Source organism: Lissotriton helveticus, chromosome 1_1 (genome assembly GCF_964261635.1).
Source record: "Lissotriton helveticus chromosome 1_1, aLisHel1.1, whole genome shotgun sequence".
Classification (NCBI taxonomy): Eukaryota; Metazoa; Chordata; class Amphibia; order Caudata; family Salamandridae; genus Lissotriton; species Lissotriton helveticus.
This window is the reverse complement of record NC_136057.1, coordinates 1,463,602,072-1,463,623,956: the sequence shown is the minus strand read 5'-3', so window position 1 is coordinate 1,463,623,956 and position 21,885 is coordinate 1,463,602,072. Positions and strand designations below refer to the sequence as shown.

The 21,885-nt window shown below is 43.4% G+C and overlaps 1 protein-coding gene across 1 annotated transcript in view; it reads left to right on the top strand.

Moving 5' to 3' along the window:
* Positions 1 to 3,803: 3,803 nt before the first annotated feature.
* Positions 3,804 to 21,885, top strand: part of COQ10A (coenzyme Q10A) — a 144,794-nt gene continuing 126,712 nt past the window's right edge. The window contains 1 exon segment of the mRNA XM_078686157.1: positions 3,804 to 4,044. Within this exon segment, the coding sequence (XP_078542283.1) occupies positions 3,914 to 4,044 (131 nt within the window). The 5' untranslated portion in view covers positions 3,804 to 3,913.

Below are 21,885 nucleotides of genomic sequence, written 5' to 3'. Positions count from 1 at the left end.
TTTTCCCCCTGTTGACGAAGGGAGGCTGCTTCTGCTTCTGCTGATAGATCGGTAGATGTTTTGATTAAAAAAACGTTCTGTTCTGTTCTGTTCTGGGGTAAGCCTCCTGTGAGGACATTCTCTGTTGTACTTTGAATGCTATTGCTGAACTGTTCTTGATTGGAAAAGACAGTATTGACTTCCTGGTTGGATTATCGGGACCTTTATTTTTTATTTGTTACTTTCTGGTCCACTGCTTAAGTTCAAGACTATTGTGCTTCAAGCTGGAAAACCTTGTTTCTATTATTCTTTAAAAATACCCTTGAACTACAGCTCTGCAGGTTACTGGAGAAGGGTTGCTATTTTACGTTAAATTGGGAAGGAGGAACGGTATGTATGGGACAACACATGTTTGATTCAAGAAGATCCTAGAGAGTATGCAAGGAATATAATTGTGATTATTTACTTCCAGATTGCGAGGCTTTATTGTAGAGAGATGCATCTGCTACATACAGCATAAAGGAAGGGTTCACCTCCAGTAATATACCTTGGGTAGGTGTTCTACTAGCGAGACTTTAATGAGAGTAGTCAGAAGTAAATGTTATAACCTTTGTGTTTTTTCTCGTTTCAGTTGTCCCTTCCGTTCCAGTCCCTTCCCTTACCTTTCCCTAGCTTGATTACCTAGAGGCTCTGTGTATGTTCATTCAGTCAGAGTGTCGGGAAATCAGGAGGTGGACCCCTTTGAGCATCACCCGGATCCTGTGGAGGCTACAACCGTGACACATTCTGTCTGGACTCAGGTCACGTCACACTCTGTGTACTTCAGGGACTAGCCACGCAAATATGTACATTTTGATATTACAGCACTTGCTGTGCTGTAGTGCCTTAGCCTGAGGCTTGTCTAATCAAGGTGTTGTTAGCTGGTGGAAATCAGTTGACTGTTCCCATTAAGCACTAATGTGCTGGTCCATTGCAACTCCTTCAAGCGTATTACATAAAGATTGAAAACCTAGTTAGGTAAATATGAAACGTGTCAAATGCAAATGGCAAAACTAAGATCGCTTAGGATAAAAACATTATTATTAGGTGATAAAAAAGAAAATTACATTTAACTTTCCATCAAAAGGTCCTATGGAAGTAGTATATGCACGAAGAGGTTATATGCACGAAGAGGTTACCGTTTAATATATACTGCAAACTCTGCCCAAGGGCATTAGTTTACCATGATTACCAAATTACTTTACACAAGATCAGATTTTTTTTAGGTACAGGAAGATAAGGTGATTTGCCCAGAATCACACAATGTTGAGTCAACGCTGTGACTCGAACCTTGCTCCCCAGTTTCAAAGTCGGCAGCTCTGGCCGATAGACCACATCCCCTCCCGTTCGTTCTCCCGAAAAATTGCAGCGAGAAAAGAGAAGAAAGGTCACTCACAGAGAAAAAGATAAACCCGGTGGAGGAGAAAGGCAACCTGATCAGTTTAACTGCATAAGAAGTGGCATGAAAACACGCAGGATTTGGGAGAACATTGTCTCAGTGTTTGCCATGCGTAAGGATAGCACAAATATGTATTGCAGAATGTGGTGCTGCTGTCGAGTCAGCGGGTAGTACTGACTCTCTTCTCTGTGTGCTGACAGCTAGACTCTTAAAACTTACAATTAGGCAGCTGAGCTGAGAGCTCATCTGTGCTGCTGACTGCGGGGCTGGAGCCGGTAGTGGCACACCGACCGACATAACCACTTCAAGTTAATAATTTGGTTGAGAGCACTACACAGCGTCGGATTGGTAACGGGGGCATTCGGGCAAACCCGAGGGGCCGGGGTCCGAGTTCCAGCTGAGGGCTGCTTTTGAGCAGCCTGGGGGCCGATTTGGGCGGTGTCTCTGTTGTTCGACTATACCGCCAGCGGCCCAGTGGGTGTCTGAGTGGCCTTTCTGGAGGGAGATGGGCACTCATTACCTCCCGTATAGCAGCAACAGGTAGAGGTGTCACCCCTTTTTTCTTGCTGGGCCTCCCATTAACGTAGGCATACTGAGCGGGGCAGGGGGCCTGAGCAGAAGTGGCCTCACTTGTTTTCAGGTGTGTTTAACTAGTGTAAACTGATGCGTGCATCCCCCCCCTTTTATGTAAAATTATGCTGAAGCAGTGATTTGAGGGAAGGCATTATGCGAATGTGGGCCGATTTTTTTTATGCCTGCCGGGCCGAATTTTAATCCCAATCCAACCCTGGCACTACATCACCCTGGCTGCCGGCTGTGAGCTATGTGACATGACTGTGTGGCTTAGCCTGAGGCTTGCCCAATGCTCATTGTCCCCGACTAGTCAGCTGACTGTGTTGATTAACTTGTAATTTTAATTAGGCACTGCAGCTGAGAAGACAGAGAGATCCGTGTTGTTGAGGGTTCACATCCTGGGCTGCATCCCACTTGGGACAGAGCGCTGCCTGGAGTCCACTGATTTATGCTCTGCAGCATCTGTATGGATTGATTGCCACTAGGAAGATCCAGTGGCCCAGTAGGCAAAGGCTTGCTAAGGCAGGAATCAATGTTATTGTTTTTCTGCCAGACTGCCATGCAACACTATTAGGAGGCTGACAAAAGAATGTTGTTGGGGCATCAAATACTGTTTGGGCTGGGTCCCACGTGGGACTGAGAGGCCCTGGAGTCCACACTGTCGCTGTGATGCTCTGCAGATTTAAGAACGTCTTAGAGTTTCTTGTTTCTCAAATGGGTGTAATTTCTGATAAAATGTATTTTTTCCCTCGTCTTCAGTGCTTGATTTTGTTTGCAGAAAGTGTCACTCATAGTTGATGAAATGTCACTCATAATTACACTGAAGTTATGAAAATGTCACACATAGCAATCTGAAACCTTGGCAGCTATGTATACTCGCTATCTATGCTCTCAGTCAATGTACTCATCCACTTGCACACATGCAAATGCCCAGCCTCTGATTGGTAACGCGGGCATTCGGGCAATGCCCGAGGGGCCGGTGTCCGAGTTCTGCTGTGGGCTGGTTTTTTTTAGCAGTCTGGGGGGCTATTTGGGCGCTGTCTCTGTTCTTCTGATACAGTCAGCGGCCCAGTGGGTGTCTGGGCGGCCCCCTGGAGGCGGATGAGCACTCATTACCTCCGTTTAGCACCAGGCAGAGGTGTCACTCCCTTTGTCTCGCGGGCAGGCCCATTAATGTGTGCAGACTGAGTGGGGGCAGGGGGCCTGAGTAGAAGTGGCCTCACTTGTTTCACCAGTCTAAACTAACGCGTGCATTTTTTTTACCCCCCCCTCCTAAAGTTTTTTAATAAGATTACACCAAAGCAGTCATATGAGGAGTGTTTATGCAAATGTGGCCCGATTTTTTTTTTGTGTGCGCCTGGGCCGATTTTCATTCCCAATCCGACCCTGCCAATGCCACCCGATTCTGGCGGGAGGCTCCGGATTTTTTGAGTCAAAATGGGCAGTCGCCCGCATGAAATTGCCTCTCGATTCTTTTTTTTTTATCTTCCACTTTGCATATTTAAAATGTTCGCATGTATACACCTGCTACCAAAACAACCCTACACCCAAACTCGCCGATCACCGAAAAGCTTATTCAACTGGAAAACAGATTGGTTGGTTTACCAATACGTGGTTTCTAAAAAAAAACATCACCGGTCACGTCTTGCTGCCTAAGTTCCCCTTCTACTCCCCGTGTGTCTTCTCCCTTCAGCTACAGCGATCAAATGACAGTCCTCTTTCGATGTCTATGTCGCCCCCCCCCCCCCAAAAGGTTACCAGCTTGACATCACAATGTCGTCACAGCTGACGTTCCCTCTGTCGGTATGGCAACGACGTGACGTAGCTTTGAGTGACAGCTCTGGAACCGGTGTCTCCCTATCGGGGGTCAGTCAGTCTGCGTTTTGGAGCGGCTGGTACGCATTCCCTCCTCTTTCTCGCGCTATGGCCGCAGCGTTGGGTGCCCGGACGCGGCTCCAGTTAGGTGCGCGCTCTCTCAGCGACTTCATCGAGCTCGCCACGTTTCGGCGGCTCCGTGGTGGCGGTTGCCGGACCCGAGCGCAGCAGCCAATCAGGTGAGCCGAACGGGGAGAGGCGCGCGGAGGAATGCGCATGTGCGCTCGAACCGGCATTCTACGGGTCATCACAGTTCGGGATCGGGAAGGGCGTTTGATATGTAAAAGCCTTCGTTTTTTTTTTTATTTGAAGTGGAAAACTCTTAAGATTTCATCCAAAATGCCTGCACTGTGCTTACCCAAGCAAATTAATAAACACTTATTTACTAATGGATTTAACAAAATGGGCAAAAGTAGATTTGCCCATGTAATGTTTTCAACATTATCTCGCTACATCACCCAAACCTGTGCTCCTTCCTAAGGATCTGGGCCCAACTTGAGAAGTCCAGGGTGTTAAATCTAGTCCAGAAAAGTGACCAGCACATACTATATATTCGTGTGTCAACCGGGAAGACCCAGAAAATATACATTTCCGTTATTAACAAGACCTGAAAATGACCCAGATAGTAGATCATCCCCACATCAAAATAACTGAAATTCACAAATTAATTTGTAACAAAATTAGCAATCAGCCTGAACTCTCTAGCGTAAAACTCAAGAAAGGACCGTGTTATCTGGTGTAATCCAAACACAACTTTTTTTCTTTATACATAATGACTTAAAAAAGGATAGGTCCAATATGTGACATTCCTACTTTCTTCTCTATTTAAATAAACTCCAAAATAATCTATATTCTTACCCCCCCATAACATCTCAATTTCATCAGTGATGTCTTCCATCCTCCCCTCCTTAATTGCCCCATTTAATCAAACCCCCCATGTACCCTTCCCCCTCCTGGACCCTCTTCAACCAATATGCTCTCTCATTTATTAAACCTCGCCAGCTGCTCCTGATACTACTAAATGTTAAAAAACAAAACAATTAAAACTTTTGGAACATTCCACTGCATCAAACTCAGTGTATTTATTCTTTGTACCTCCTTGTTAAACTTCCTTAAAAGGCATGCTATCTAATCGAATACCTCAACTTTGTCAGTCTGCAGTTGTGGTACATCGTGGCACAATTCAACATAGACATCCCACTTAAACACTTTGCCATTGATCAGAATATACTTTTGACAACTACGTTAAGCTGAGCCATGATTGGAGCTGCTGTTCTATTCAGATTCAATCTCACTCTGTTGCTTGGCAATAGAGCTCCAAGTCGACCTCATTGCCAGTGAGTGTCGCCCAATTCCTGGATCAAGGCCTCCTCAAATCATCTGCATGCAACCTTTCCTTGCCATATTTTCTAGTTTGAAGTTTCATCAACAAATTGGTAGGAAAAACACACAATTATATGATGGGCTGCCTCTCTGGGATCTGATACTAATGTTTGTTTGTTGCTTCTAATTGAACTCTGTCAATATTATGGTATATATTCGTGATTGTGCCAACCACTGGAAACCATGTCAACTGTATCACCCCCACACCTTTGAACTTTTTGAATGTGTCTTTTGTTGTAGTCTACCTTTCATGTGGCCACTTCAGGATGCTTTTCGTTTCACATGGCATTGTAAAGTGGGACGCTTCAGGCATTGTGGACTGTTTGTTTGGCTGATGATGACTATGCTGTGGCAGCTCAATCTACACCCCTTTGATAATAAACCCAAGATCAGCCACCATTTCTGAACACTCCTTACAGGTCCTCAAGAAGATGCTCCTGTGCCTTAAAGGGACCCTTCTACTCGAGCTTCTTGTTGCTCTAAAACATCGGTACTCACAAACATTTGCCCAGGGGCCACAAAGTATGGTCTGTGGTGTGACTGAGGGCCGCACGGATGCTAGATGGGTGGCTGTAGGGGGGGGGGTCTGGGTGGGTCAGGGATTGTGTAAGGGTCTAAAAAAATCATGAATTGGCAAGCATTTATTTCGAGGTTAATAAACGCTTTCCTGTTTATTTTTTTCTGAATATTAGTGTTCAGCAACTAAACAGCAGCTCGTGCTGGACTGTTGGGAGCAGGGTCAAGACTGATTTGCATATGTCTGGGTTCAAACTGGAATGGCATGGGAAGCACAAAAACAATGTATGTAGGCCCAGATCTCTGTACTGGGGTGAATGTATGACACTGTTCTGCATTCTGTCGATCAATTGTTCTTTTTGCGAGTTAAGGTCACGAGGGCCGCAAGTGGCTCCGGGTCATACTTTGAGTATCACTGGTCTAAAATGTGCTGCTAGTCTTAGCATCCTCAAATTGAACACCCAAAGCCAAATCCTTGAATGTGGAGTCTTAGTCTTCCCAAATAAACTGATTCTTGCACAGAGTTTATCGTGAACATTCTCAATCTGCTGATGAAGGATGCTTCTGTTCTAATAATCTCACAATGTCTCATGTTCTGCCCAATATTCCAAACGCTGATTCTCTTTACAACCTGCCTCTTTAAGTGGTTTGTCCTAACGTCTGTAGCATTTCTGGTCAAGATGCTCCAGTAAAAAACAAAACGCACAACCTTGGTCTTACTCACATTTTGTAGTGCTCATTGTTCTTCTTGCTGTCCTATAAGCCATGTCACTTTGTGTGAACACTTTGAGGCTTTGTTCAAGCCTTGGTATTTCTCACAAGTTGGTGAACCCTAATATACCCTGCTTTTCTGCACCACTGCTCCATGACTTTTCCTTTGATGCATGTCTGTCCTGCAGCTGTAACCCTAAGACCACTCCAGTATTCTTAAATTGCGATTCTCTTTTTTTAATAGATACCTAAGCACTGTGAACTTTATGCTGAGTCTCTGCAGCATTACCTATGCATGATTTGAAGATCACTGGTTGGTTAACGGATTCCAGTGGCACCCATCTGGTCACCTCAGGGGTGTGAAATAAAATAAAATATCTACTTGTCCATGAGGCAGGTTGCTTCTTAAATGTACTTGCCCTGTAAGAAAATGACGATTCTCCAATTAGCATGCAGAGAGAATCTTGATTTCATTAAAGACAACGGAGGCTGACATTATGCAATAACTTTTATTGCTGCCCAAGATATGCAGCCCTTTAAAGTGTAACAATTACATCATAAATAAAACATTCCACAGAGCAAGACAAGTGCCATAGCAACCAAGTAACTTCCTCTTAGAGCTGCGAAGGGAAGGGCTGTAGTTTCAAGATCTTCCATCAAAATAAAAGATTTATAAAGAAGCCGAATCTGAAAAGGAAAAAACAAAAGGAGTAAAACATGTCTCGGAAGGTAGAAAAGAATAAATGCAAAAGACATATTAATCAAACAATTAAAGATATATAAGATATATTAAATAAAACATCCACCAGGGAGTGGTGGGAGGGATAATGTCAGCCTCCGTTGTCTTTAATGAAATCAAGATTCTCTCTGCATGCTAATTGGAGAATCGTCATTTCATTACAAGACCGGAGGCTACATTATGCAAGTTCAAAGCTTCTCAATGCAACATTGCTTACATGTTCGACAGGTTTAAGGTAAAATTTAACAAAAGTTGAGGCATTAGACCAATCTGCTGCTTTCAGGATATCAGAAAGGGATCCCCCACCCCAAAATACTTTGCTCGCCATAGCGCCACGAGAGGAGTGTGCGCCAAACTTAGATAAATCTATTCCAGCCTCAAACATAACAGTCCTTACCCACCTGGCAATTGTCGCGGAAGAGACCGCCTTATAAGGTTTGATAAAATAAATTAACAATTGATTCTCATTACAAGGTCTAAAAATACTCATTTTCTGATCATATGCTTTCATACAACTTACGACACACAGTTTTGGAGAATCTAAAAAATAAGGGTAAAATATGTTCTCAGACATGGTCTTGGTTCTCTTCCATATCTTGAATAATACTCCATCAGGAGAATAAAATCTATTACATATTTCTAAAGCTTTGACATCAGATACTCTCCTGAAAGAGATTAAACAAAGTAAAGTAGCTAGTTTAATGGACAACTGTTTTCTTGTAAGGAAACAATTGGCCGGCCAGGATGAAAAAAGGTCAAAAATAACATTTACGTTCCACATGGAACTATATTTGGGTTTAGGAGGACGTTTCAGTCTTATACCTTTCATTACCCTACAAATCAAAGGATCGGTACCAATAGAAAAGTCGTTTAACAAGGAATGACCTGCAGAAATTGCTGATCTATAGCAATTAACTGTACTATAACAAAGGCCTGAATTAAAAAGGTCTGCTAAAAAGTTAGCAACATCCACTACAGGTGCCTCCAAGGAATCCAAATTCCGTTCCATGCACCAACTACACCATCTTTTCCAAGCACTGGTATATCTTTTCCTTGTTCCGGGAGCCCATGATTCATCCAAAAGGCTCTTAGCCTGCCCTGAAAGGCCTGAGTATCTTGTAGAACCCCTGAAATCTTCCAGACAAGAAGGTTCATGTTTCCTTCTAAGAGAAGAGGATGAAAGTCTCCTTCTAGACCCAGAAGGAGATCCAAATTCCCTGGAATAAAACGAGGAATTTCCATCGCCAATTCCATCACACCTGGGAACCAAATTTGGGAATTCCAAAAGGGAGTAATCAGAACAACCCGGCATCGTTCTGAACGAACTTTCAGAAGAACTCTCTGGATTAGAGCGAAAAGAGGGAAGGCATAACAACTGAGAGTGTTCCAAGGTTGGAGAAGAGCGTCCACTGCCAATGCAAATGGGTCTGGTCCCCAACTGCAATAACGATCTATCTGAAAGGTGAGTCTGCTGGCAAAGAGATCTACTTCGAATGGACCACATAAGTACTGAATTTTCTTGAAAATCAGAGGATTCAACTTCCAATCGCTTGCGTCTCTCAGGAACCTTGAGTTCCAATCTGCCCTGGTATTTAGATGGCCCGGAAGGAATTCCGCTCTCAACGTAATTTTCTGGTTCCAGCAGAAATACCAAATTTTCTTGGCTAGATCTGCCAATAGAATAGACTTCGCTCCTCCCAAACGGTTGATGTAGGAGACGGCTGTAAAATTGTCTAATTTGATCAAGACTACACTGTTCTTCAAAATTGATTTGAAACTCATAAGAGCATTCAGGCTCGCCATCATCTCTAAACAATTTATGTGTAAAGATAGTTCCTCTTGGGACCATTTTCCACCTGTTTCCAAATTTCCCAATCTGGCACCCCAGCCAAAATTGCTCGCGTCGGATTCCAAAATGTGGTCCGGCGTATTCCCGAATATGGCTTTTCCGTTCCAACTGTCTAGGTTGTTCCGCCACCAAAGAAGATCGGCTCGAGCTTCCGGAGATAAGGGAATGTGGTCTGAATACCAAAGACTTTTCTTCAGGCCCGTGGATTTTAACCTCTGAAGGGCTCTGTAGTGAAGTGGTCCTGGGGAGATCGCTTGGATGGATGACGACAAGAGACCCACTACTCTTGCTAATTCCCTTAAACTCACTAAATATTTGGATAAAACATAGGAGACCTCCTTCTTTATTTTTGCCAATTTCTTTAAAGGAAGTTGGAGTTGGGCCAAGGACGAGTTTACTTGAAAACCTAGAAATTCTAGATTTTGCGAAGGAGTCATGACTGATTTTTCTACATTGATAATGAAACCTAAAGACTCCAGAAGTTCCATAGTCCATCTCATATGGAGAAGGAGTTCCTCCTGATTCTGGGACATCAATAAGATATCGTCCAGATATATAATCAAACGAACTCCTCTTCTCCTTAGAGATGCAACAACCGGTCTCAGTATCTTGGTGAAACACCAAGGAGCTGAAGAAAGGCCAAAAGGAAGACATCGAAATTGGTAGGTTACACCTTTCCATACAAACCTCAGATATTTTTGAGATTCCGTATCCATAGGGATAGTAAAGTAAGCGTCTTTCAGGTCTAGCTTTATGAGCCAATCTTTCTCGTGGAGAATATCTCTCAAAAGATGGATACCTTCCATCTTGAAGTGTCTGTACACAAGGAAGGAGTTCAAAAGCCTTAGATTTATTATGGGACGCCAACCTTTGTCTTTTTTCTTTACAAGAAAAATTGTGCTCACAAAGCCGGGGCCAGCCTTGGATACAATGAAAATTGCCCCTTTTTTCAGCATTTGACGAACCTCCTCGTCTACTAGGGCTGATTGATCTTGGTCTAAAATTAATTCTCTTGGGGGTGAGGTCTGGTGAGGAGTAGAGGCAAAATCTATTTTGAAACCTTTCACTGTTTCTAGAACCCATGCATCGTTTGTTATTGATAGCCAGTTTTGGCTGAAAGAAGCAAGTCTTCCCCCTACCTTTGGGAGGAAAGAACCAAAAGGAGAGGTTTTTACCTTGATTTCCTTGACTTTGGAATTTGGCACGGTTGTTTCCACCTCCACGATTGCGGTAGTTGCGTCCTCTCTGAGGGAAAAAGGAATTGTTCCCTCTGAAGTATCTTCCATGTTGGTTCTGATAAAAGGACCTGTTGTTTCCTCGGCTGACAGATGGCCCTCCTCTGTCAGCCGTTCCAAAAATGTGTCTACCTCCAAACATCCTTCTCATGTTACTTTGAGCTCTGCTAAAAGCAGAGAAGGTAGATACGTATTTACCAAGAAGCTTAATAAAAGAATCTCCGAAGAGGAGTCCATTAGGGTCTCCTTCGACTTCTTTATTAGCTAGGTCCCCCAACTTGGGGTTCATTCGAATCAGGATTCCTCTACGTCTTTCAGATGTGAGGCTAGCGTTGGCATTACCAAGGAGGCATAAGGCACGTTGACTCCAACCTCTCAAGAGTTCGGTATCAACCGGAGTACCATTAATAGAGGATTCCTCCGCAAGATCTAGAATTCTCGCTAGAGGACCTAACGTGTCTAACAGTTTATCTTGACACTGTTTAAGACAGCGTTCAATACCTTTACGAGGGTCTCTCCCAGTTTTAAAAAGAAAGGTCAATAACTCAGGATCTAGTATAGGTGTCAAGCCTGCTTTGTCGAGGAAGGGTCTAGGGCATTCCGATTTCATTAGGTTCCGTGAGTCTCTCTCAAGGGGTTTCCTGATCCAAAGTTTAATACATTTGGCTACGTGGTCAAGGGGCCACCAATCGGAACCTCTAGGGTGAGTAATATTCGAAGGGTTAAACATCTCCACCCCAGAGGGATCTTTAATAGAGCATGAGGTGGAGGGTTGGATCAAATCATCACCCAATAAATCATCAAGTTTTTCTGAAAGATCAAAAATGTACTCATCAGCATCAAAATCATCAGTAGGGGACAAATATTCGTCATCATCAAGAAGGATGACGTCTCTTGTGCCGCAAGGGACACTATGTCTAGTTGTGCCGTGTAGGACACCTGTAGTCTTTGCGCCATTGAGGACGCCCGATCTATTTGTGCCGCATGGGACACCTTGCTCATTTGTACCGCGAGGGTTACCATTATTTTCAAGATGCTTGCTCATTCTTAAGACCTTGCCGCCTTTTGAGGGAAAAGGCTCTTCCTCATCTGAAGAAGCGGAGTCCTCTTGGCAAATTTTTCTCTTTCTTTTTGATAATGCCGCCTCAACTGCCTCCTTTAGGGAAGATTTAAGTTGTTTTTCAAAAAGGCTCATCAGGGAATTCTCGGTGAGAGGGGCCTCGCAAGCTTCATTAATTTTTTCGGCCATTGAAAGTATATTCCAAATGAAAAAGGTAAATATATATATATATATATATATATATATATATATATATATATATATATATATATATATATATATATATATATATATATATGTGTGTATATATATATATATATATATAATCTTAAAAGGTGAGATTTGTCGATAGGTAAGCTTACAGTAAAAGCTTAAATATAAAATACCTATAATTCGGTAATTCACGAAAGACGAGTGTTTTTCAATGCGCGGCCGTTAAGTGAAAGATGCAGCTCTGCGCTGTGTGTTGGCAAGGAAACGCACAGCGCGAGCTGTCAAAGCCTTGAATTTCCGCCCTTAACAGGCTCAAATTTGCGCAATGAAGGTCCTCGACCCGCTCATTTTTGCGAGCGGGTCATTAAGGAGCCGGAAGAAGTGTCGGAGTTGCTCGAACGCTCGAGCTCCGAAGTGCGGCTTACCGGTAAGCGTTCTGGTTATTATTTTTCAATAAATGCCCCAAAAAAAGCAATACTTACCACGGAGGGGATAAGAGGCATACACAAAATTTCAATTACATACAGAATCCGAAAAAAGTTGAAGTCGAGGGGAGAGCCAGAACTCGATAACACAATAAGGACAAAGATATACAAAATAAGAACACCCTCCGCGCAATCAAACGCGGGGGATAGTAAAGAGAGGGTAGAAAAGATGTAAGGAAAAGATCCAACCATAAATTGGAAGGATTAAGTATTCACTAAGTAAATTTACCCAAAAGGGGTAGTACAAAAAAGATTTAAAACATTTGTAACAGTAGTAGTGAATAGGTTACTTACCTAAACAAGGTCAATCTGAAAAATACATTGTTAGATCAAAACATTAGCATATAAAATAGTTACAATAGGGGAGAAAGGAAGAAAGTATACTTAACTCTCCATGAGCAGCGAATAAAAGAGGAAGTTACTTGGTTGCTATGGCACTTGTCTTGCTCTGTGGAATGTTTTATTTATGATGTAATTGTTACACTTTAAAGGGCTGCATATCTTGGGCAGCAATAAAAGTTATTGCATAATGTCAGCCTCCGGTCTTGTAATGAAATCCACTTGTCCATTTCATGCCATGTAGTGTATTGAAAAATTACGGGAGCAATCACATTATATGAGAGCTCTGATATAACCTTGCTGATTATGCCAGTGCTCATACCATAGTAGCGTTTGAATACAAGCAATTCCCTTATTTTGCCGCCTTTCCGCAGATCTACATCCTGGGGCTGAAGGTAGTGATAGGCAATAGTTCCAGGATTGGAATGCCATTTTAGTCTGTGCAAACCTACTAACTTGCCTTTTTAGGTCTTGCACCCGTGTTGCAGTGCGCAGCGAGACCTCTTGAACGGGCTTTAGAAAGCTAACCATACGCTCTTGAGTGTCGTTTTGCTTTCGGCGGCTGTTATTGGCTTTAGCGTCCTTTAAAAAAAAATACAGCATGCAATTGGGCAAAGGCGGGCGCATGTCCTGTCCTTGGTCCGCCCATTCCTGACGGTGGCTAGCACGCGCATCAGAACAGGTTTGCCCCACTGCCGTTCTCCCTCCCCTGCTCCTCTGTGGTGCGCGCGCACCACTGGTTTAAAGTCTAGCATTTCGGGAGCAATACATGTTTTTGAAAATTTACCCAAGTCATAATTACTGCCATCTCTCCAGTATCGCCTCATGTGCTACCAATGAAAAGGTGGGGTACATAAACACAGTTACCCCTGAGACCATAGATTAAAAAAATTCCATTTCTATTCAAGCACAAAGTATTACTCGAATGTCTGTTCAATTCATGAACACCATTGCATTCAAACATCTATAATATTGTAAATCCTGTGAGCAAAAAAGATAGTCTTTACCATATTAATACTTTTTCAAAGACAGTGAATTTCCTTTCACACGATATATATACTCCTACTCTCCTTTTTTTTTTTTTTTAGTTTTTTTTTGGTCAAAAATATTTCATCATCCATAAATTCTTTTTACAATTTCTGTACAGTGTTTATAAGTTCGTAAACAGTATACATTGAGAAATAGTTTCTAGTCTAAACACTAAAACCAATTTCAGACATCTTCTTGGTCCTTGACATTATTTACAAAATACCATAATTCATGACGGGAAAATAATACTACATTATTACTCAGTCATCAATAACTCAGTGGTCCAAAAGAAAAAGGGGGAGGTCAGAGTTCATATTAATACACCATTTTATCATAGTCAACCTCCATCAGTAGGTAAAACTAAACATTTGCTGTTATCTTCAGTCCTTTAAAGTATGTTGAAACACTTGACCTCGTGGTGGTGAAAAAAAGTGAATAAAACATGGGCGAAAAAGATTTGCCGACTCGTTTCGACCTTAAGATGAGGACCAGATAATTTCATGTAAGGTCTTCTTCAGGGATGTGGTCTTTAGTGTAGGACACTGAAGAATAAAAAAAATATATGTAGGTACAATTACTCTGATGAATTACTTTTCGTGTTAATCATAATGAGGAGAGTGGGAAGCACCCTTCTTGTCATACCTGAAAGATGCAGAGAAGTAGATCACTTTCAGTATCGACCAATTGGATTGTTTTGGCGATGGGTAGCAGCCTCTCCCCATATGTGCTTGCTTTCTGTGAAGTAAAGAAGATGCAGCTATACCAGCTAGCTCCTGATCCTTTCGCATGCTTCATAACAACTTTTTTCTAGGGGATTGTAGTTCTTAACTAGTCATTATTTTATTTTAAAATTGTCCATGAGCAGGAAACTGCTACTATATTAGATTCCTAGGGATAGGGAAGAACGTGCCTAATGTATTACTGCTATATGTTCCTTAGTGGGAATTCTGTATGAATGTTTCCATAACTTATTAGGCTTTTAAATTCAACATCTTGCGGGCGTGGCAGTTTACTATCATAGCGTCACTGTGAGCGCTTATTATTTCAGTGGCTTACGGACATATTATGGGAGGCATTCCTTAGGGAGTATTCTACACAGATGTGCCAGTCGCTAGGCTGATTCATTAAGCCTAAGGCTTGTGCGCGTGGCAGATTATATGGCGAAACCCACTGGGACACTTCATTCTATGACTTATGTAGGAGCTGGCGGAATCGCAGGTTCTTTTACCTTGCGCTGTCTTTGTCAAATGCGTGGCATGCACTCCTTCTTCAATACACGCACCGCTCTTCTCCGTGTGTGTAGATGAAATATATCATTCCGATTGTGAATACCGTAAGCAACGTCCTGGTTTTTAAACGCCTTCTTTTGAAAATGAATCGCGCGTCCTCTGTGTCGGGGTCAACGCTCATAACTTCCGGTTGTCTGTCTTCCGGTATTGTTTTGCTTATTCAGGGCGCCTGACTTCCAAACAGAGTTGTAGAAAAAAGCCATCGTCATCGAAATAGAAAGAGGGAGCCTGTCTTTTGGTGCTTTTCCTAGTGCCAAATGTCTTGTTCAGGCGGCCTGACTTCCTTTTTCAGTTAGTCAAAAAAACGTATAGTGTTAAAAACTTTATAGAGACAGTGTCTTGTTCTGCATTCCAAACAGGCAAGGTACAAGTAATAAATCATGCACTATGAATACAAAAGCTGGAAGAATTCTTCGGTGATTCATCTTCAAGATAACTTGAGGGAATTATCTGTAAGTAATCCAAGTGCCTTTTTGTAGTGTCTCAGCTGCAGGCACCACTCTTACAGATCGGCTACACACAGTTTAGGATTTCAGAAAGTTCATTTAGTCCATGGTCTGTGGTTCCCAGTTTCAGGATATATTTGGCTTCATAATTGGCTAGTAGTATATCAGTCATGGAACTTTTGATATGTTTTAAAACCGTCCATTTCATTTCCAGAGGTCCGTGATTTTTTTTCAATACAATGTTTTACCATAGGCGCTGTCAAAACTTTACATTTGATGCGGGATCTATGTTGTGTAATTAGAGTTTTGATTTGTTGGGTTGTCTTCCCTACATAGGCTAGTTGGTACGGACAAATCACGCAATACACTACGTTAGAAGTGTTGCAATTAGTGAATTCTTGATGTCTGATGTTTCTATTTCTGTATCCAAAATCACTCCCTTCAATAGTGCTGCTACATGAAGTACAATTTCCGCAGCGATTATGTTCTTGTACAGGAGGTAAGGCTAACATTGACTGTATTGTGGTTGTGTTTTAGAAACCTTCGTATTCGCCCTCACCAAGTGGTCCTTGATGCTTCTATTCTTTTTCAATGCAAATATAGGGAATTCTTTGAAGGTATCCAATCCTTTGATGCATTGCCAGTTAGGTTTCACAGTCTTTTTAATCTTGTTGCTACATCCTGAGAAAGTGCTAACACATACCAGGGGCATTTCTTTCGTTTTTATCTTTTGGTGTTGGCTCATGGGTGTGGTTTTGCTTTCGGCAGCTGTTATTGACTATAGCGTGTTTAAAAAAAAAAAAAACGCAATTGGGTAAAGGCGGGCGCATGTCCCGCCTTTGCTCCGCCCATTCCCGACGGTGGCTAGCACGCGCAGCAGCGCGCGTTTGCCTCGCTCCCTCTCCTCTGTGGTGCGCGTGTATCACTGGTTTAAAAGTCTAGCATTTCGGGAGCAATACATGTTTTTGAAAATTTACCCACGTCCTAATTGCTGCCATCTCTCCAGTATCGCCTCATGTGCCACCAATGAAAAGGTGACATTTATGAACTTCCGTAAAAACGACTGCTCAATAAGTACGAGTAATAGGCAACCAGACTGAATGACTTTGGGACGCAGGAGCAATAAAAGCTACGGAAGAGCAGGTAGTTTCTTTTAAATATCCCGTTTCGAGAGTGGCTGATGTTCTTGAAAGTTGAACGATCCGGGAGTGAGACGAGTTTTTGAAAGTTGGCCGATTTGGTTCGTAGGTCGTAGGTTTCGATCTTCGCCCATTCTAAGAGGCAAGAGTTATTCTGCCAAACCAGGACCATGGCAAGTTTTTAAAAGTTAGAATCGGAATGAGAGCATTATTGAACATTTTTCAAATTTCGGAGGAAAGCCTGTGAGGGAGTCCCCGGACTGAACCCCAGGAGTGACAAAACAACTGAAACGTGGATCCCTTACCCGTACGGTGATGGAGACATCACAGGACTCATACAGTTAATAAATGACTCTCCCCTCCTCCCACAGAATACCGCAAGTGACCCGGATGTGGTCCGTCGTGTGGAAGGCAGTACCGACGTCCCCTCTACCCAATCAGGAAGCAGGGCGGAACGTCCGGAGGAGCAGAAAAAGGAAGAGGACGCTACCTCAGGGGTGTCAACGGGAAAACGACCGGAAGAAGATTGCCGAGAGTTCTTGGAGCTGCAGAAGATCAATGCCGAAGCCGGAGCAGAACCAGAAGAAGACGAGGGTCATGAGACGTGGACCGAAGATTGGTGGAGCCTGGAGGACGTATGAGCCGCCACAACTCTGGAGAGTTGTGGCTACTAGTGGTACATGGCGGGAAAAAGGGGCATAGGGAAGGGGCGGCGGGAAGGTGTAAGGGCTGGTGGTTTACGATCCGGGCACTAGCTGTTGAGAGTGCTAACGTGACCCCTTTTATGTACCGGGCTTTTCCCCATTTAACTGCATCCTCCCCAAACGCCCTGTAAAGCTGTGCTCATTACGCTGTAAAACTGGACTCGCTGCCGCCTGTCAACTGTGCGCTTCCACCCCCTTCTAAGAATCGGTACACTTCCTCAATTACCCTCAACCCCCCCCCCCCCACTTCACTCCGTTTCTTTACTTTACCTTCCCTCCACGTGGTTTTGGTGATGGTGTCATATCTCCTTGGGGCCCTTTGTTGACCACTGCTCTCTTTGTTTTGAGGCGACTCGTGGGACCGGGCAGCCCACCTGACACTCGTAATAGGTTTCGAAGACCAACTGGGAAAGGAGCTGCCGAACCACTCCACCGACACCCCAAGGAGACCTCAGAAGTCCTTCGACCAATCACTGGACTCCCGTTTCTTTATACTTAAGGATTGTTCATTTCTCCCTAAAACTGTATTTACTTTAATAAAACCCTCACTATTGACCACATATGGCCTCCTCGCTTCTGCTTCTGACCGCCCCTCCGACAAGGCCGCTTTTAGAAAATTCACACATTTCAGTAGCGAGGCCATTTGCTTTACTCTTTGTTGATTCGCCAAATTTAGAAGTGTAGCAGTGCAGTATGTTTTTTTTAATTTTTTTATTTATTTTTATTTTTTTTTAATTGAAAGGGTTTTTACACTGACGCGCAATTTAGCTGTTTTTTAGGGAAGCCGGGTGTTTCAGAGCGTATCAGGTAGCATGGCGCAGGTGTTTGGAACTGCACATATTTAGGAAAGGAGGGTTTCCGAAAGTGTACACGTTCATGTGTGCAATCGGGATTTACATTCATAACTTGGGGTAGGTGATTGACTAAGAATCTGAAAGTGAAGACGTCAGAGAGGGGGTTACCCCTCCCCCTCCTTTCAGGGCCCTGGGCATCTGTGACGGGGGCTTTGGGGCCCTACAAACCCGACCCCTATATTCGGTGGCTCTTGCTCCTGTGAAGGACGATGTTGGGGCGGTCCGAATACCAACTCTGTGGCATTGGGGGCGGCTCAGTCACCAGCCTCCTCGGGGGCCTCTACTTCTTTGAGGGCGCACGGGAGGCTGGCCAGGTCACCCCCTCAGGTTGCCAGTCTTTGAACAGCAGCACAGCGCCTACACCTCCGCGTTGCCGGGACAATTCTGTGCAATTAATGTTCGAGAGTATTTTGAGAATGTTTCAAGAAAGATTCATATCAACGAACTGCCTTCTTCGGACACTAATATTTGTGTTATGAAGGGTTAAGAAGTGGTGTTAGGGTCAGAGCTGCCGACTTTGGAACTGGGGTCCTCGTTCGAGTCTCCGCGTCCGCTTCACATCCTGTGATTTTGGGCAACTCACTTAATCTCACTGTGCCTAAAAAAATACCGTGACCTGGGGTAATGTGTCTGCGGCTCGTGTAAGGTGCCCCGATACCTTTGCGCTGGGTTGAGTTTGATTTATAAACCTGCAAACAATGCACGCTGTCATGAATGTCCCATGTTCTACAGAGCCCACTGGCCTCACTGCTGATACTTGGCATCCCACACTCCCCCAGCCGTAGTTCGGACACCACCCCAATGCCCCATAATGAATCCGGGCACCTTCTATCTTTCTTAGTGCCTCTGACTAGCTAGGCCTGTGTCCGACCTCTTTACTGTGCCAGTCACCCAGATGCCCACAATACCTGTTAGCGGGCACCTAGTGCTTGTCAGGGTCATCCTTATGCCGATGAGTTCGTTAACCGGACTCATCTGCCTGACCTAGTCACCGACGCCCACAATGCTTGTATGCGGTTCCTTTCTGCCCTCCCTGGTGACCCTGCGAGGACTTTCTGCCTCACCGTGTGACCCTGGTCCCTTCGCACTTCCACAAGGCCTGTATCCGGGCACCTTTGCCTGTTCCTCCCATTCACCAATGCCCACAATGCTTGTATGCCAAATCTTTTTTTCCCTTGTATGGTGACCCTGTGAGCAGGGACATCTTAAGGGTTTTGTGGGCGTGGACCGAATGTATTTGAAGGCCCCTGTTTGGAATTTAATCCAATTTCAGCTCTTCCATGCCCTCTTTGGCAAAGTTACAAACATAGCAGGGGGCATTCAACCGTTGCTCCATCTAATATTCTGGGACAGTTACTTGTGTTTCAATATTTTAACACAGCAGCAGCTCACTAATATCACTGCAAATAATCGTGACACCCTGCCATTTCTCACATGTGAGATCCTGTTTTGATCTAAAGGAAACTTTTTTATGGATGTTACATGCAACATGAACGCAACATTTGTCTGAAAAATGTCAGTATTAGACTCGCTCACATTAGACATTAGTTAAAGGCGAAAAAGTATTTAAAACAAGCTGTTTAAGAATGATGCATCGTCATCAAGGCAAGACTCTGCAGAACAAACATGGCTCTATCAGGGGACTCCTGGATGACTGGGGCCCTGGGCCAGAGCCTACTTCGCCCATGCATTAAAACGTCTCTGCCTGCGAGCCCTCTCTGCCTCACCCGGTGACCCTGGGCGTTCACACCTCCACAAGTCCTGTATCAGTCTTCGGTACACACGGCATGTATTCGTCCCCTTCAGCCGGTCCCAGCCCTCGTCGTCCACGAGGTCTGTATGCGGTCACCACGTCCACTACCCTTGTGTACCACTCCTTTCTGCGTTTCCTGTGACCCTTCACCCCACCGCAGGGCCTGTATTGCACCTTTCTGCTCGCTTCGGTGTCTTCAGGGTTGGGCTGGCCTATTGGGTAGTCTGGCCATTGCCGGGGAAGGGCAGCTCTGACAGGACAGTGTATGGACTGTTTTGGGCTTTTTTTAAGGTCTGATACAGGCTTCATCTAGGGGTGGGTGTATTTTTTGCTAACATGGAGTATGTAATTATCACAGGAAATGCACATTTTAATGCATGCTACACGAGGAGGCTGTCCACAGGACAAATAGTGACTTTCACCATGCTCTTCATTGTGAGAACCATTTTCATCATCTGTTTGCCAGAATAAATGATCTTGTGTACCTTTCCTCGTAAAAGTCCATGAGACTTTTTTGCTAGAACCAACAATCGTGAGCAAAAGCTATGCAGTAGCATAAGCGTGATGAAAACAGGAAATGATGTGAGTTACAAGTAGCCCAGGAGATGGTATCTATACAAGATTACACTCCTATAATAAAAATTCAGCATGGTCTAGTAGTTTCATGTCCTCTTAATATTTAGATCTGTTGCTGACAAAATTTAATATGTGGTGGAGAAAGATCAGTGTCGATGCATATTCAGTTCTTGTTTACCTCGATGACGCCCCCTTTGGCTTTTGCTTCCACTGCGCTCTTCTTTGATTTAATAGAACAGGTTTAATTTATTGGCTTTCATAGAACGTGGCGAAGGACTTAGTCTTATCAGAACACTTTGGAAAAGATTAGTTCTGACATACTGACAAATTCAGTAGCAGTTTTAGAACAAGCATTTGCAATGCATTAGGTCTGGCATTACTGAATGTTTGAGCTGTTGGTGTTGCATTATTATTAGCAATGCCTTTAGCTCAAACTTTAATAATGCGAGAGCTATTGCATTGCAAATGCTTGTTTAAGGGTTTTCACCAGCTCTTCTCTAATTTTTTCCGATACTGAGAAAGGTTCGAAATTTACTCCTGACAAGGGCGGACGTAAAATGTCTTCCAGGGTTGGGGAATAAAGTTGATGGAGGGAAAGTGAACTTGCAAACACTCAACATATTTTTGCATGAGTAAATCTACACATGCATGCCTGCTCGTGCTAAAATGCAGTTCACAAATATTTTGTCGGACTATGATTTCTTGACTGACTTCTGTAAATTGGTGTGATTTCATGAGAGCCGTAAATCTGCACTAATGGCAAGGACATATACCATGGTTGCCCTTTCGAGATTTCTTTAATATTTGGGCCCCTAATTAGGTCTGGCGTTAACTAAGACCTTTTGTGTACATTAAAATTCTCTCTTTCTCTGTCTATCGGCTGGCTTCACTATGAGTGACAGTATTCCACTCTTTCACAAGGAGCATATTGACACACAAAGTAGTTTTGTTAAGTGCCAGGAAATAATGTGGCAATGTGTGCTTTCTTTAGGACCAAAAATTTGTTTTGCCTATGCTTGATATAATGGTAAGGGCCCGGCAGCTTGCACTCCAATAAGGTTTTACAAAAACCATGCCAAAACAAGATAATCATTAACAAAACCAAAAGCCTGACCACCAATGTCAGACCTATTGACTTTATAACGCTTGTTTAATTTTGATTACCTTGATCTTGTTTTGAGCTGGTTACACAGTTTTTTCCCCATTAGGAATGTTTTTGACAAATATTGGCACCCATCAACACATTTTTATAAATGATGCTGCAAAGAAATGGTACCTAACATTTTACAGTAGTCTTGCAAAATGTTTTTTTTTTCCTAGTGACATTTTTTTGTGAACATTTTATTTTGAAAGCAAAGACTCACCCATCTTGCTTTCAAGCTTTGCAAATATTTGCATCAAATCAGAGAGCATTCTGGGGGCATTATACATAGCCTCATAATGCTAAACTTTGAAAACTTTTGTACACATGTTTATACTGGAACCAATGTCAGTAGTTCACTCTAAGTTTACAACATTTTCGTTAGAATAATAAAGGATTTACATTAATGAAACATAAATAAAAGTTTGCACAGTGTTAACACATGAACACATAAATTACCTCAACTGCAGACAATGCCCTTCCCTGATCCATAATGTGGAACTGTAAACTGGCAGCCAAAGGGTTTGTGCTGCAGGGAGGGCCTACTTGTCCCAAGGAC